The sequence below is a fragment of the Notolepis coatsorum genome (assembly GCF_963971535.1).
Source record: "Notolepis coatsorum genome assembly, chromosome: 6".
NCBI lineage: Eukaryota > Metazoa > Chordata > Actinopteri > Aulopiformes > Paralepididae > Notolepis > Notolepis coatsorum.
The window spans coordinates 180,794,657-180,810,958 of record NC_140170.1 but is presented as its reverse complement, the minus strand read 5'-3'; the positions used below and the strand labels follow the sequence as shown (position 1 = coordinate 180,810,958).

Genomic DNA, 16,302 nt, shown 5'->3' with positions numbered 1-16,302 from the left:
GGAGACACTGTACAAACAAACAAAATTGTACATTGGACTATTGACAAAACCATACTAGGTAAATGACTGTACATTGGAGGGGGTTGGGTTAGGATATTTACAGGGGCCAGTGTTGAATTGCAGTCTCCCGTAGGTGTCCCTTGAGAGAGGTTTTGAAAGTGGGTAGTGATCCACATTCCTTTACAGCTTTGGGTAGGGCGACTCCAGGCAGAGCGGAGCGCATCAGCACAGACGAAGCGCACCTCGCCTGAGACATTGTTTATTATTATTATTCAAACGTACGTTTTTTATTAAAACGTTTCTTGAATTTCATGATTTACACAGTGGAAATCCCCATTTGAAATAATGTATATTATATATATTTATTAGTAAAATAACGCCATTAGTCTTTTCATGTCACGCACCACCTAGGGTGCGCGCACCACAGTTTGGGAACCACTGGATAGATAAATTGAATAAGTGCAACCATGTGAACCCAGCTGCCACGAGGAACTCATGAACACATCTCTTCTCCCTGGCCTTTGACCAGAGCTAGCCCAGCATCTATACATGACGTCAGCTGTCACTCTGCATTTTTATCAAATTTTCTTGTCTCTTTTATTGCACTTTGCACTTTGCACTTTGCACTGTACTGTACTCTACCTCTTTTCTAGTGTATTTTATTGCATTGTATGTGTTTTTTATCATGTTGTGAAGCACTTTGGTTTGGCTGTTAGTCATTTGTAAACGTGCTATACAAATAAAACTGACTTGACTTGACTTGACTAACGAATGATCACGTGACACCAGTCCTATGGTCAAAACTAAGTGTGTGAGAAGGGGGGGTATTATGGGCTGCAGCTTTTGACCACGCCCAGCATGACGCGGTATCTCAGTCTTCTTTTACGTCCTCAGACAGTATTTATATTCAGAGGGCTTTGCATTTGCTTGTCATTACTTCTTTTCATTTGTTTGGAACTCATCCCCAGGAGAAAATGTCTGGTCGTGGAAAGGGAGGAAAGGGGCTCGGAAAAGGAGGCGCCAAGCGTCACCGTAAAGTTCTCCGTGACAACATCCAGGGAATCACCAAACCCGCCATCCGTCGCCTGGCGCGCCGCGGAGGAGTGAAGCGCATCTCTGGTCTGATCTACGAGGAAACTCGTGGTGTGCTGAAGGTCTTCCTGGAGAACGTGATCCGTGATGCCGTCACCTACACCGAACACGCCAAGAGGAAGACCGTCACAGCCATGGATGTGGTCTATGCTCTGAAGAGACAGGGACGCACTCTGTACGGCTTCGGCGGCTAAACTTCTATTCAATCCAAACTATCCCAAGACCCAAAGGCTCTTTTCAGAGCCACACACATCTTACTAGAATTGAGTCGATTCCATGTTGCGTCTCAGAATAAGATTCCTCCTTAGCTGCTAGATATGTACGCCTTGGACAATGCACAATTATATACGTATCTATATATTTTGACTTGTACAGGACGTGAAAATTGCATACAGATCATTAAGAATGTCTTAAGCCTGAGAAGAGAAGTAGCCTAGTTATGAGGGATGGCTATTTGATCTGAACATATAAATGCATTTAAGATACTAGCTCTTTTGACACTGGTCTGAGCAATACTGTAAACGGACGACAGAACTGGATCTCAAATTCAAGTTAAAGTTATTTTTGTCAAATACACTACAATACAGGGGCATTGCAGCTAATGACAAGTGTGTTTCGAGCTCAGACCCAACAATGCATACAAGAATGGTAACAATGGGTAAGATAACATAAAATCAGATTAAATAAAATAGTAAATGATTTACAGAAAGTGTCTTACATATAAGACATCAACTTACATCAACTAACCTACACTGTAGCACTCAACACTTTGATGAACATTGTTGCTCAGCTGATAGAGTTGCGCCCTTCCTGATGGCTTGTCGTACAGAACTTGTAAGTCGCTTTGGATAAAAGCGTCAGCTAAATGACTAAATGTAAATATAAGTGTATGTGCATATTGTGTGTGTTCAATTAGTTTTTAAAAGGTGTGTCTGTTCAAGGATCTCATTAGAGGCCACGGGACTTTAGGAGCCTTTCTATGTGTTTATGTAAATTAATGAAGGTATTGATTCGACGGCAGAAAATAAAGTGAATATTTGGTTGAAATATTCACAATCGGGTCTATTTGCGACCTTGTAGTAATATACTGTATTATAGTCTCACCCATTGGTGTTCTATCTAGTCAGATTTTACATGAATCACCACAGACGTATGTGGTGGAATTAATGATAAAAGAAAGCAAATATTTGACAGGAAGGTTGTAAACAGGATGGTTAAACAAGTATAACTGCCTTCTGTGATGAGACTGTAGGTGATGTTTAATTAAATGCAATGAGGCAAGGATCACAAATAGAATATCAGAATTGTCACTGCTGTGCAGAATATGCAGTAATAGGAACTTAATAAATAGAAGATACAGCGTATTTTCAGGGGTGGAAATAATGTATTTGCTGTACACAGCATTCAGTTTATACACACCTGCAAGTCGTCTACCTCTGTACCACTCTGTGTATAACTTTTACATTGCAGCATCATCAAGTTAATGAAGTTAATGAATGAAAACTTTATTTAACAGATTGCAGAATGGGTACAATACAGTACGGCTCAATACATACAATTGTTAAGGGGATGCAGACCAGAGAAAGACGTTTGTCTTGTTTACATCAGGGTCCCCCATTTTCAATTCATAGTGACATTTATGACATTACACAACATACATGACATCATGACATTTATGACATAGGGACATACATGACATACAGGTATATAGTACTGTTACATTTGTGACATATATGATATGCAAATATACAGTACTGTTACCCATAGATCCTGACAGTATGATGGGGAGGATACTGTACATTAGGAGGGGGTGGTTGGTGGGAGAGAAATATACACACATTAGTCGTATAGTGTATCTTGTAGACCAGGCCCATTGCAAGTTGCTGTACTCTGTCGTCTACTCTAAGCCATCCTAGGTAGTCAAAGTGGGCAGGGGTGAGGTAGTCTGACCAGTTTGTTTTGTGATGTTTGTAATCTTGTTTTTAGCGCCTTTGAGGTGCTTTGGTACCATGAGGTGCAAGCATAGTCGTAGTACCCTTGAATGGGTGCTCCTGCCAGAGTCTTCAGGGTATTCTTGTTTACCAGAGAGAGGACAATAACATGTAGCAGACAGACTACCATACTTCACAACAGTGCAAAATACCCGTTTGCAACAACCAACTGAGTCCTATCAATTGGAAACATATTGAAATGTATGTCATAATGTGCATGCGTAATTACGCGCAATGACTGCATTAGCACCGTTGGGATGACTATGGTCAGAGCGTGACACGTTTTATTCCCCCTGTTGCGCCAGCTGTTATTATTATGACTCGTATGCTTTATTACTAACTAACTTTTGCCTATTATTACTATTGACATGTAATTGAAACAGATTTTTTTCATTGTTAAGCTTTCCGTCTGGGCTTTAATCGACAGCACGCAGCAGTTTGACAATATGGGCGAGTCTCTCCCAAAAAGAAAGTTACATTGTACCTTCCTTGTGTATTTTTTTTTAATCTTCATAAAAGTAATTGTAGATTTAATTCATCATGAGCTACATAAAGCCTTCCACAGAAGTGGTAATCTTCCACAGAAGACGAGGTAACACATATCATGCCGACGCCAGCAATGACTGTGTTTACCAGCAGTGAGAAAGTACAAGTTTAGAACCAAAAGCATGACACCAGATGCCTTGTTTTACTGCCAGTCCCTCACCAGGCAGCTCGACTCACTGGGGAACGAGTACTGACTGGATTATAATGACATTTAAACCATTTAAAAAGCAAAATACTGAGACAAGTTGCTGCTCACTGCACCATGTGACGACGGAAAGGAGAGCGCTGGAACGTGTCCAAACTAACCACGGCTCTCCAGGTGGTTTTATTCTAATGGGACATGCTTGTGCTAACTGCCCCATTAGGTGTTAGATTTCAACTATGTTCCCACGTTTGTATTTTAGCCCGTTTTGGCGAGAAGAAAACACAAGTAGCAGAGCTTTTCTGCTGCAGCGTTGTAGACAGGGTGGGTTGAGTCTGCATGGCTCTCATGTAGTATTTAAGACCAGCCCCCTGTCCCAGCTCCACTACCAGTCAGCTCGGACTATTTCTTGCATTTCGTGTTGATCAGACGATAGAAGAGAACTATGGCAGAAGTCGCTCCAGCCGCTGCCCCTCCGGCTAAAGTCCCCAGGAAGAAAGCTGCCTCCAAGCCGAAGAAGGCATCAGGTCCCAGCGCCGCAGAACTCGTCCTCGAGGCGGTATCTGCCTCTAAAGAGAGGAGCGGCGTGTCCCTGGCTGCGGTAAAGAAGGCTCTGGCTGCCGGTGGCTACGACGTGGAGAAGAATAATTCACGTGTGAAGACCGCTGTGAAGAGCTTGGTGTTAAAGGGCACTCTTGTCCAGCTCAAGGGTACCGGTGCCTCCGGCTCCTTCAAAATCAACAAGGCTGAAGCCAAGAAAGCAGCTCCGAAAGCTAAGAAAGCGCCAGTGAAGAAACCTGCTGCGGCTAAGAAGGTTGTGGCTAAAAAGTCTCCAAAGACAAAGAAGCCTGCAGTCAAAGCCAAGAGCCCCAAGAAGGTGGCAGCCAAGAGCCCCAAGAAAGTGAGTCCCAAGAAGGTGGCAGCCAAGATCCCCAAGAAGGTGGCAGCCAAGAGCCCCAAGAAGGCCGTGAAGAAGCCCGTAGCCAAGAAAGCCCCCGCGAAGAAGGCTGCCAAGCCCAAAGCCGCGAAGCCCACAAGGACAGCAGCCAAGAGGAAGTGAAGGTCTTACGCGTTACTGTCTAAAACACACAAAAGGCTCTTTTTAGAGCCAACCACTACTATCCCTGAAATGGCACATTCCCTCGTATAAATCCATTGTTTAATGGTGGATAGAAGCAAATCTACTAATGCTTATGTTTTGTGACTTCTAGTCGGTTGAATTAATAGTTAATATCCTATACTCTAGGTCAATAATATGTTATCCTTACTGTTCAATCTCTGATGCCTATACGGCCTTACACTGTAATCACTACCGACCTCATGTTCTACCCATGTAACTTGTGATAGCATGTACAATAATACTGCATGTATACATATATCCACTTCTGTCTGAAAACATCTGCATATAGACTATATATATCCCTTAACTTACTATCACAGTGTCTTTATAACTGTAACACTGTACATACACATCTGATCAGCATTATTACTCAGTATACTCATTTATATATACTCCAGTTTAATCCTATTGCACTTTACTGTTACACTTGTACTCTAGTTAGACACCAATTTATTTCCGTTGTACTATACTTGTGCTGTATAATGATTTTTTTTATATATAATCTAAAATAGTGAAATTAAAACACTCATTTGGCTAGAACATGCTCAATGACAAATGTACATGTCAACAGGATATAAGGAGTCAAACAAGGCAATTATGGTAGAAGCAACTTTTCTCCACATACATATTCTATATGGAATTCCAAAAAATATATACAAAAACTAAAGCTAGTTTCAATATCAATCTTGATCTAGAAAAGCAGCTTTTAACAGAAAGCATTGCTGCATTATTTTGAATAACTGATTTAGTCCAGAACTATATTGCTGTCCTGTAGTTATGTTAGAATTTCATAGCTGTAGTTTGGACAATAATAATGGAGAAAGTAAAACACATGATCATAGTATTAATTATGATATATACTGTACCTCATAATTGGGCTAACTTCTAAGTCAGTTAAATTATAGTGAAATGAACACTCATTTAGCTGGGGTACCACCTGGAACCCTCTCAAATACCCCTGACTGTCTTTTTTAAAGATTAAAATGTATTGTCATCATACAGGGCAAGTACAGTACAACAAAAATAACTTGAGTGCAAATACAAAAGTAAAGTGCAATATACAATGTATACGTGATTAAACTGGAGTACATGTATAAATGAGTACTAGTGCTAATCAGACATAATACAATTTTGGTTTCAATATCAATATTATATCTAGAAAAGCAGGTTGTAACAGGAAGCATCACTGCATTATTTTTTTAATGACTGATTTAGTCCAGAACTCCATTGCAGTTAAATAATAGTTAAAAGTTAATAGTGCCTATACCTGATTGCCTATACTCTAGGATATGTTATCCATACTGTTCAAACTCCTGCATTTCACTGTCTATAACTGCCTTACACACCTACCTCAAACTATATTCTATATTCATATTGTAGTGATTGTTAATGGTACATAATTCACCCACGGAACTATTGTTAGGAACCAGAGTTCCGCCCGGACATTATATGAGGTGGCACTACCTGCCACCACGGGTCAGTCGTTCTGCACGCAACGGAGCAGTAGCTTGTTGTATTTTGTGTATTGAATAAAAGCTGTTCGCTCTACCGAGCTACCGTCTCCGACTCCCATCTCTCGGCACTACACTGGTGACCCCGACATTGGTCTCGCTGAAGTATCAGGGACCGGACCGAACATGGCAAACGATGCCGTTATTATTCGATTGCCGGAGTTTTGGGAGCATTCCGCGGCGGCGTGGTTCGCGCAAGCAGAGGCGCAGTTCGCCCTACGAGGGGTTGACGACGACGCCGCGAGATATTACCACGTCGTCTCGAGCCTCGGGAGCACGACAGCGGCGAGGACGGTAGGCTTCATAACAGCTCCGCCTGCCCGGTATAAATATGAGGCGTTTAAGACGCACCTACTCAGGATTTTTGAGTTGTCACCGTCTGAGCGGGCCCGACGCTTGCTGGATATACGTGGCTTGGGAGACAGCAAGCCGTCGGCGCTTATGGAGATGATGCTGAACCTGCTGGGCGCCGAGCAGCCGAACTTTTTATTTAAAGAGCTGTTCCTCAGGCACATGCCGCCACGGGTACAGACGGCACTGGCCAATACGAACATTGTGGATCCCCGTGCTCTGGCAGAGGAGGCAGATCGCTTCTACCTGGCCACTCGACACTTTGCCCCAGGGCTAATAGCCTCGACAGGCGGTTACACGCCGCAGGGGGGAGGGGCGAGGAAGAGCAGGAGCAGCGCTGCCGCGGGCCGGTGTTATTACCACGCACGTTTCGGCGCGAGGGCGACAAGATGCCGTTCCCCTTGCACTTTCGGCATAGCGCATAAACGCAGACACCTGCGCCCAGTAGCAGCGGTGAGCGCAGGTATGTCGAACCGGCTGCTTTTCATTAGAGACACACTCTCCGGTTGCAAATTCCTCTGCGACACCGGAGCTCAGAGGAGCGTCCTGCCAGCTACGAAAGAGGACATCGCCGGCGATGATAGAGGTCCACGCCTGACGACCGCCAACGATACCCCTATCCGCACCTACGGTACAAGGACCGTGGAACTGTGTTTTGGGGGCCAGCGGTTCACGTGGGACTGCATCACGGCCGACATTTCGTTCCCACTACTGGGGGCAGATTTCCTGGGTGCACACGGTCTCCTCGTGGACATTAGACATGGCCGCCTAATAAACGCACAGACACGGGCTTCGTTGGCATGTGTCCGCGATGAGGCGACATACGGCGGCCTTCTCACAGCCTTCACCGACCACGAACCCCTCACGTTTTCTGAGTCAAGACACGTCGCCGAGAAGCCCAACGTCGTCATCGGAGCTGTACAGCCGGACCTCGACTACGTCAACAGGGGCTCGGAACAGGCCTCCGACCACGACATCCGGGCCCTCGGGACTGCAGATTCCAGGCTACGCCTGGAGGACGTCGCGATTGGTCACGCGGGTCCGACGCTGCTGGGTGACCTGTCCACCGGACACCCTAGCCCACAGGCCCCTGAGGACTGGCGAAGGCTCGCCTTTGAGGTGGGGTACAACCACCACAAGGTTGAACCCGCCCACGTAGACATTTCCCAGCCCTTAGAGCTGGCCCTCTCCCCCCACCGAGGCCGTCCGCCGCTACCCCGGGACCCGCCAACGACGGAGCCGCCGTTGGCCTCGTCGACGTCTGTGCCCCCGGGTGTCGGGGAGGACACGGGCGCTTGCGCCGCCCCTACCTCCCCGACCCTGGCTTTCCGCACTCACCGTGGCCGGTTCATGCCCCCGGGCGCCGTGGAGGGCGCAATCGCTTGCACCGCGCCCCGGGTTGTCCGCTCACGCCGCGGCCGGGTCGTGGTCTCTCCCCGCCGTGGAGATTTTGACCATGGTTGAATTCTGGGGGGGCTTGTGTAGTGATTGTTAATGGTACATAATTCACCCACGGAACTATTGTTAGGAACAAGAGTTCCGCCCGGACATTATATGAGGTGGCACTACCTGCCACCACGGGTCAGTCGTTCTGCACGCAACGGAGCAGTAGCTTGTTGTATTTTGTGTATTGAATAAAAGCTGTTCGCTCTACCGAGCTACCGTCTCCGACTCCCATCTCTCGGCACTACAATATAATCTTTTTTATATACTTGTGTGACTATATAATATATCCCTTACCTTATATCACTGGCCAGTATGACTTACTACCATAGTGTCTTTATACCTGTAACACCTGATCAGCATTATTATTAGTAGTAGTAGTACTCATTTATAGATACTCGTTTAATTTAAGAGAGTAAAGCAGAACAAACTCATGGCTGAAACTCATGAATCGTATCGTAGAAGCCACGTAGTACTATTTGCATCAACCTCCTACAAATAAGGCAGGAAACCGTAAGCGACCGTCACCATTCGAGTCTGATCAGCCGTCGAATATGCCTGAACCAGCCAAGGCAGCGCCCAAGAAGGGCTCCAAGAAAGCCGTCACCAAGACCGCTGCCAAGGGAGGCAAGAAGCGCAGAAAGTCCAGGAAGGAGAGTTATGCCATCTACATTTACAAAGTCCTGAAGCAGGTTCATCCCGACACCGGTGTTTCCTCCAAGGCCATGGGGATCATGAACTCCTTCGTTAACGACATCTTTGAGCGCATCGCTGGAGAAGCCTCGCGCCTGGCTCTCTACAACAAGCGTCGCACCATCACCTCCAGGGAGATCCAGACCGCTGTGCGTCTGCTGCTGCCCGGTGAGCTGGCGAAGCACGCTGTGTCTGAGGGAACCAAGGCTGTGACCAAGTACACTAGCTCCAAGTAAACTACCCTGTTCACTGAAGATTAACCCAAAGGCTCTTTTAAGAGCCACCCACTCTGTCCGGAGAGAGTTGTTCCTATTATTCTCATGATCGCGCTGTTCATCAAAGTGGTTGAGTGCCGGGTATTGCCTTTCGTTTGAACAGTTATTATCATGGTAGGGGGTTCTGTCGGGAGATGAAGTTGTATAAATTATGATACTTATTGATTAATAAATGACCTACAACTAATCATAGTTTGGATGGCTAAGTTGCAAATTATATTTACTACAAAATCCTGTGATTTTAGGTTGTTGATAAGTAGCTAAATTGGATAGACTAGCTTAGTACATCACACGTATACAGTAAATTAATATAACACCTGCCGTATTAGAACCTTGATCAATAATACATTATTGGACTTTATAATACACATGGATAATGTTATTTTAGCATTTTCAAAGTGGAAATGCTATTCCAAAAATAATACATTCCAGGCTCATTTAATTATAATGAAAAAGATGAACTACCCCATAGCCAAACACGTCCTATGATTTCCAACAGTCAAGTGCAAATAGTATTCATTATTTGATCATATGAGCTCTGTATATTTCTGTACAATTTACAACCTTGCGTTGTATGTTAAATGTATTATTACAACAACAATAACCTTTTATAACGTTATTGTTGACATCAAACTCCAGCAATCAGAAGTCTAAAATCTGACTTCATAAATTAAGTAACCCTCAGCAATACTGATCATCTCCGGTCCCCTCTCCCTCCATGTTTAGCAGGATACACAGCCTCCACATCTGGCTGAAAGGTTACTCTGCTCAACAGGCATCCCCTGATAAACCACACCATGCTCTCTCCACTCGTAATGTTAATGCTTCAAATCTAGTCACAATTCCTCTAGACAACATGTCGTACAACATAAAATCACAGATTAGGGCCTAACTTTTCTGAACAGTATTTACTAATAAGGACACTTTTGATCAAACTGATCAGCAGCTCAATAGTTGCTTTTATGTTTCACAAGGTGCTCTGAATCTGCCCTTACAAAAAAATATTTTCTGTTTTACCATGGTACCAGTCATACAAATTATTTACCATGGTACAGTAGGGCGGGCCATACTTTTTTTTTTTGGAAAATCAATCGAGTGGGGTGTCTAAAATATGTGTTTTTTTGTGGGGAATTCAAATATGGGATTATTTTTCTAATCGGATAACTCCTACCTACATTGTTTTGGATTTCAAAATGGCCGATTTGACAATTTTTCACCCCTTGGCCATACATGGATGCCAACATGAATCTGAAGGAAATCCTAACATGCAAGGTGTCTAAATGATGTGTTTCTTAATGGGGAATTCAAATATGAGTTCATTTTTGGGATAGGATAACTCTAACCTACATCATTTTGGATTTCAAAATGGCCGATTTTACCATTTTTCACCCCTTGGCCATACATGGATGCCAACATGTATCTGAAGGAAATCCTAACATGCAAGGTGTCTAAATTATGTGTTTCTTAATGGGGGATTCAAATATCAGGTCCTTTTTGGGATAGGATAAATATAACCTGCATAATTTTGGATTTCAAAATGGCTGATTTTACCATTTGAACCCATTGGTATTGTATTACAAAATTGCAAAGATAAAAAATATATGGGAAATCATTTATAATGACAAAGCCATCAAATGTATTAACAAGTGAACTGTATATAACTGGATACAACTCCAAAGATCAATAATAATAATAATAATAATAATACTAACAATAATACATTTTATTTGTAATGCACACAAACACCTAAGTGCTAAATCTCGATCTCCTGACTTCTTGAACTTTGCCAGGTTCCAATATCTTGATTGGACTCATTCTTGGATGGCAAGATCTCCTACTGTACTGCTTTAGCCACCAACCTACAAACACAAACTTAAAGTCAACGTCAGCCATAAATAGGTGAGCTCTTTCCAGAACTACTCAGCAGAACCCTCTGTAACCATTTTAACAAACGTCTCAATGTATTGAGAAAATCCATGGGGCTCCATCAATCCTCTATCTTCTTAAAACATTGGAAAGGCAGGGGATGGAAAAGAAGGCAGAGAAAAGGAGAAGGGGCAAAGAAGAAAGCTTTGCAGCAGCAGGTTGCAAAGGAAGGATGTTGAGAGCTTCCGTACAGTCCCTGAAGTTGAGCTCATTCCTGAAACTGACCCTGCAGCTTCAGCAAAGCTACGGAAAAATTATGATGAGATTCCAAACATCGCCCTTGCTAGTGTAAGGTATGGCATAGGTCTAAAGCCAACTGCAGCTATAGCAACTGCAGCTCTGATTGATGCAGGACTCATCTTAGAAGATGACACAAGTAAAGTGATTGATAAGAACAAGGTTAAGAGAGCACAAGAAAAGTTGATGCAAGAGCTGGGGGAAGAGTTTGAGGAGAAGTGCAGGGAGGAGGGGGGGATCTCCTGTATCCTCTTTGATGGGCGGATTGACATGACCAATGTGATGATGGAAGCTGAGGGCAGTGACCAATCTTTTCCTGCATGAATGAATGAATGAATGAAAACTTTATTTAACAGATTGCAGAATGGGTACAATACAGTACGGCTCAATACATACAATTGTTAAGGGGATGCAGACCTGAGAAAGACGTTTGTCTTGTTTCCATCAGGGTCCCCCATTTTCAATTCATATAGACATATATGACATACATGACATACAGATAGTCAGTACTGCTACATCTATACATTTATGACATACCAGATTTGCAAATACAGTACTGTTTGTGATACAGAAGGAGTCAAGAAAAGGGAGTATATACATTTGACGTAGAAACTGTACATTGGAGGAGGTTGGGTGGGGGGGGTTGGGTACATTGGGATATTGACAACCATACTGGGTAATTTACATTGGAGGTGGTTGGGGGGGGGGGGGGGGGGCGGGGGGCACACTGTATAAACAAGTAACACTGTACATTGAGGGGGGGGGGGGGAGGAGACACTGTACAAACAAACACAATTGTACATTGAACTATTGACAAAACCATACTAGGTAAATGACTGTACATTGGAGGGGGTTGGGTTAGGATATTTACAGGGGCCAGTGTTGAATTGCAGTCTCCCGTAGGTGTCCCTTGAGAGAGGTTTTGAAAGTGGGTAGTGATCCACATTCCTTTACAGCTTTGGGTAGGGCGTTCCACATTGATGTGGCATAATTGCGAAACGTGTTTAGTCCCTTATTTGAGCCGAATCTGGGTTTAACATGATTTGTGGAGCTCCCTCTGGTGTTGTGATCGTGGTATTCACTGACCTTTGGGAAGTATTTTGACATGTACATGGGTACCTTGGTCGTGTAGTGTATCTTGTAGACCAGGCCCATTGCAAGTTGTTGTACTCTGTCGTCTACTCTAAGCCATCCTAGGTTGTCGAAGTGGGCAGGGGTGAGGTGGGTTCTAGGAGTAAGGTCAAGCAGTAGTCTGACCAGTTTGTTTTGAGATGTTTGTAATTTTGTTTTTAGCGCCTTTGAGGTGCTTTGGTACCATGAGGTGCAAGCATAGTCGTAGTACCCCTGAATGAGTGCTCCTGCCAGAGTCTTCAGGGTGTTCTTGTTTACCAGAGAGGAGATCCGGTACAAGAATCGAGTTCGTTGGTTGACTTTTTTTATTACATTGGATGCCATTTTGTCACAGGAGAGATTAGCCTCTAGGATGGAACCCAGGTAGGTAATTTCATCTTTCCTTGTGACAATATTGTCACCCACTGTAACTGAGAAGCCGTCGGTCTTGCTGAGTTTGTTATTTGAACCGAAGAGAATGGACTCTGTTTTGCCCATGTGTAATGATAGTTTGTTATCAGCGAGCCATATGCAAAGATCAAGGAAGAACACTATAGTGTTGCTAGTGAGCCTGGCAGCAACTATCTGTTCCACTTTACACCAGAGAAAGCAACTAAAGAGGAGTCCCATGCAGAGAAGATTGCTAAGGTCCTGTTTGCCTGGCTGAAAGAGAGAGGTTCTGAAAAGACCTTGTGGGCCATTGGAGGAGACTCGACCAATGTCAACACTGGAGTGAAGGCAGGTGTAATGTTGGAGCTGCACCTGGGGAGAAAGCTGGTCTGGTTGGTGTGCAACCTGCACACTGGTGAACTTCCACTGCGCCGTCTCATTGTTGAAGTTGATGGGGCTACTCTGTCAGACAACAAATTGTCTGGGCCAATAGGACAGCTCCTTGATTCTGTTACAGACTTGGAGATCAATCCTAACTTCACCAGGATCTTTCTTGGCCCTCCGCTGATCAAGCTGCCTGAGAAGATCATTCAAGATCTCTCAACTGATCAACACTATGGCTATAAGCTGGTCTGTGCAATCAGGGATGGAGTGCTTTCTGCAAGGCTGGCTCTGCTGGAGATTGGACCGGTAAACCACAGCCGCTGGCTCACCACAGCAAACAGACTCCTCAGGCTCTGGGTGTCAAAGCATCAACTTAAAAGAAAGAACCTGAATAATCTACAATGCATTGTGGAATTCATCATTGGAGTGTATTATCCATGTTGGTTCAACATGAAGGTCAAGCACTCCTGGATCGAAGGGCCTAGGCACATCCTGTTTCAGCTGGACTGCCTCAAGTCTCAGAGGAAGGAGGTGCTGGATGTTGTGATGCCAACTGTGAGAAGATCTGCTTGGTATGCCCACAGTGAAGCCATCCTCCAAACACTGCTGTGCTCTGAGGATCAAAAAGAGAGAATTGAGGGGGTGGAGAGAATCCTGGCCATCAGGGGAGAGGGGGATCCAGACACTCAGCTGGGAGACTCCTGTGTCAGGATCAGAAGAACACCTCACATCAATAGTGACGCTTCCAGCATTGGTGGCTTAATCAGCTGGTCAGAAGATTTGTCAGAGCCACCTCTCACCTGCTCCCTAAGCACTTCCGAGGTGAAGAACTTAATCAACACCCCCATGGAGGTTCTCGACTGGCCTTGCCACACACAAAGCATCGAGAGGGTTGTTAAGGCCTCTGCTAAGTACTTTTCACAATAAAAAAGGGATGGAGGGATCAGGGCTCAGGAGACCAGCAGGAGGCTGATGTCCAAGAATGAATCCAAGCAGGACTTGTGCAACCTGATCAAATTTAAGAAGATAGAGGATTGATGGAGCCCCATGGATTTTCTCAATACATTGAGACGTTTGTTAAAATGGTTACAGAGGTTTCTGCTGAGTAGTTCTGGAAAGAGCTCACCTATTTATGGCTGAAGTTGACTTTAAGTTTGTGTTTGTAGGTTGGTGGCTAAAGCAGTACAGTAGGAGATCTTGCCATCCAATAATGAGTCCAATCAAGATATTGGAACCTGGCAAAGTTCAAGAAGTCAGGAGATCGAGATTTAGCACTTAGGTGTTTGTGTGCATTACAAATACAATTTATTATTGTTAGTATTATTATTATTGATCTTTGGAGTTGTATCCAGTTATATACAGTCCACTTGTTAATACATTTGATGGCTTTGTCATTATAAATGATTTCCCATATATTTTTTATCTTTGCAATTTTGTAATACAATACCAATGGGTTCAAATGGTAAAATCGGCCATTTTGAAATCCAAAATTATGCAGGTTATATTTATCCTATCCCAAAAATGACCTCATATTTGAATTCCCCATTAAGAAACACATCATTTAGACACCTTGCATGTTAGGATTTCCTTCAGATTCATGTTGGCATCCATGTATGGCCAAGGGGTGAAAAATGGTAAAATCGGCCATTTTGAAATCCAAAATGATGTAGGTTAGAGTTATCCTATCCCAAAAATGAACTCATATTTGAATTCCCCATTAAGATACACATCATTTAGACACCTTGCATCTTAGGATTTCCTTCAGATTCATGTTGGCATACATGTATGGCCAAGGGGTGAAAAATGGTCAAATCGACCATTTTGAAATCCAAAACAATGTAGGTAGGAGTTATCCGATTAGAAAAATAATCCCATATTTGAATTCCCCACAAAAAAACACATATTTTAGACACCCCACTCGATTGATTTTCCAAAAAAAAAAAAGTATGGCCCGCCCTAATGGTACAGCCATATAGTAAATGTAATGGAACCATTAATAACATGGTTATAACATGGTATAGTCCATTTTAAACCATGATATCAATGGTACATGGCATCATTTGTTATCATAGGAATGCCAGGATACATTTTTGTAAGAGATGTTTCTAAATGGAAATGGGGGACCCTGATGTAAACAAGACAAACGTCTTTTTCTGGTCTGCATCCCCTTAACAATTGTGTGTATTGAGCCGTACTGTATTGTATTGCAGAATGGGCTCAATACACACAATTGTTAAGGGGATGCATACCAGAGAAAGATTTTCGTCTTGTTTACATCAGGGTCCCCCATTTTCAATTCATCATAACATATATGACACACATGACATACAGATAGACAATACTGCTACATCTATACATTTATGACATACCAGATTTACAAATACAATATTGTTTGTGATACAAAAATAGTCTAAAAAAGAGAGTATATACATTTGACAAAGAAACTGTACATTGGAGGAGGTTGGGTAGGAGGGGGTGGGGGGAACTGTACATTGGAGGTGGTTGGGTGGGGGGTAACTGTACATTGGATTATCTGGCGGCTGTGCTGGAATATCTGACCGCTGAGATAACTATCTGAAGAGGTGCGACTCGTTGAGACCATTTTCTTTACCTGGTCTGGATCACTAATCACATTATAAATAAATCGGTAGAACTAGTCGTGTTTTGTAGCCGTGCCTGTTTCATATAAATAGTGGGGGTCCATAAAAGAGCCTTTTGTGAGTCAATGTTCCACTTGTTCTGTATAATATAATGGTTGCTTGTGTAGATATTTAATGTGAGGTAGTGGGGAACATAATTATGTGCCAACATATGATCCAAACCGGTCTGAATAAATAAAATTACATTAATCTGCTGTGTCCACTAATGGGCCATCACCCGTAGTCATTCCAAGTGTCATAGCGGTCATTTACGCACAGACATAAAGGCACCATAATGATAGCAATTCATGTATTTCCACATAAAGGGCTCAACTCGTTGCAGTAAAGTATCTGCGTTAGTAGGACCCACTAATCAAAAGCGGACTTAATAACAATCAACATTCTCCAATTGAGAACCTATATCTGAGGTAACTCGTGGAAATCAACCATCC

General features: G+C 43.5%; 3 protein-coding genes across 3 annotated transcripts; all 3 read left to right on the top strand.

Annotated features, from left to right (window-relative positions):
- Positions 1-974: 974 nt before the first annotated feature.
- On the top strand, positions 975-1,286 carry LOC311230363 (histone H4; the record flags this gene model as incomplete). Its single annotated transcript, XM_084316632.1, has 1 exon — positions 975-1,286. One exon carries the CDS (start codon positions 975-977, stop codon positions 1,284-1,286), a length of 312 nt encoding a protein of 103 aa, XP_084172758.1.
- A 2,930-nt stretch (positions 1,287-4,216) lies between these two features.
- Positions 4,217-4,831, top strand: LOC311230362 (histone H1-like; the record flags this gene model as incomplete). Its single annotated transcript, XM_084316631.1, has 1 exon — positions 4,217-4,831. One exon carries the CDS (start codon positions 4,217-4,219, stop codon positions 4,829-4,831), a length of 615 nt encoding a protein of 204 aa, XP_084172757.1.
- Positions 4,832-8,750: 3,919 nt separating this feature from the next.
- Positions 8,751-9,125, top strand: LOC311230880 (histone H2B 1/2; the record flags this gene model as incomplete). The annotated part of the gene is made up of 1 exon (XM_084317269.1): positions 8,751-9,125. One exon carries the CDS (start codon positions 8,751-8,753, stop codon positions 9,123-9,125), a length of 375 nt encoding a protein of 124 aa, XP_084173395.1.
- Between the last annotated feature and the right edge of the window lie 7,177 nt (positions 9,126-16,302).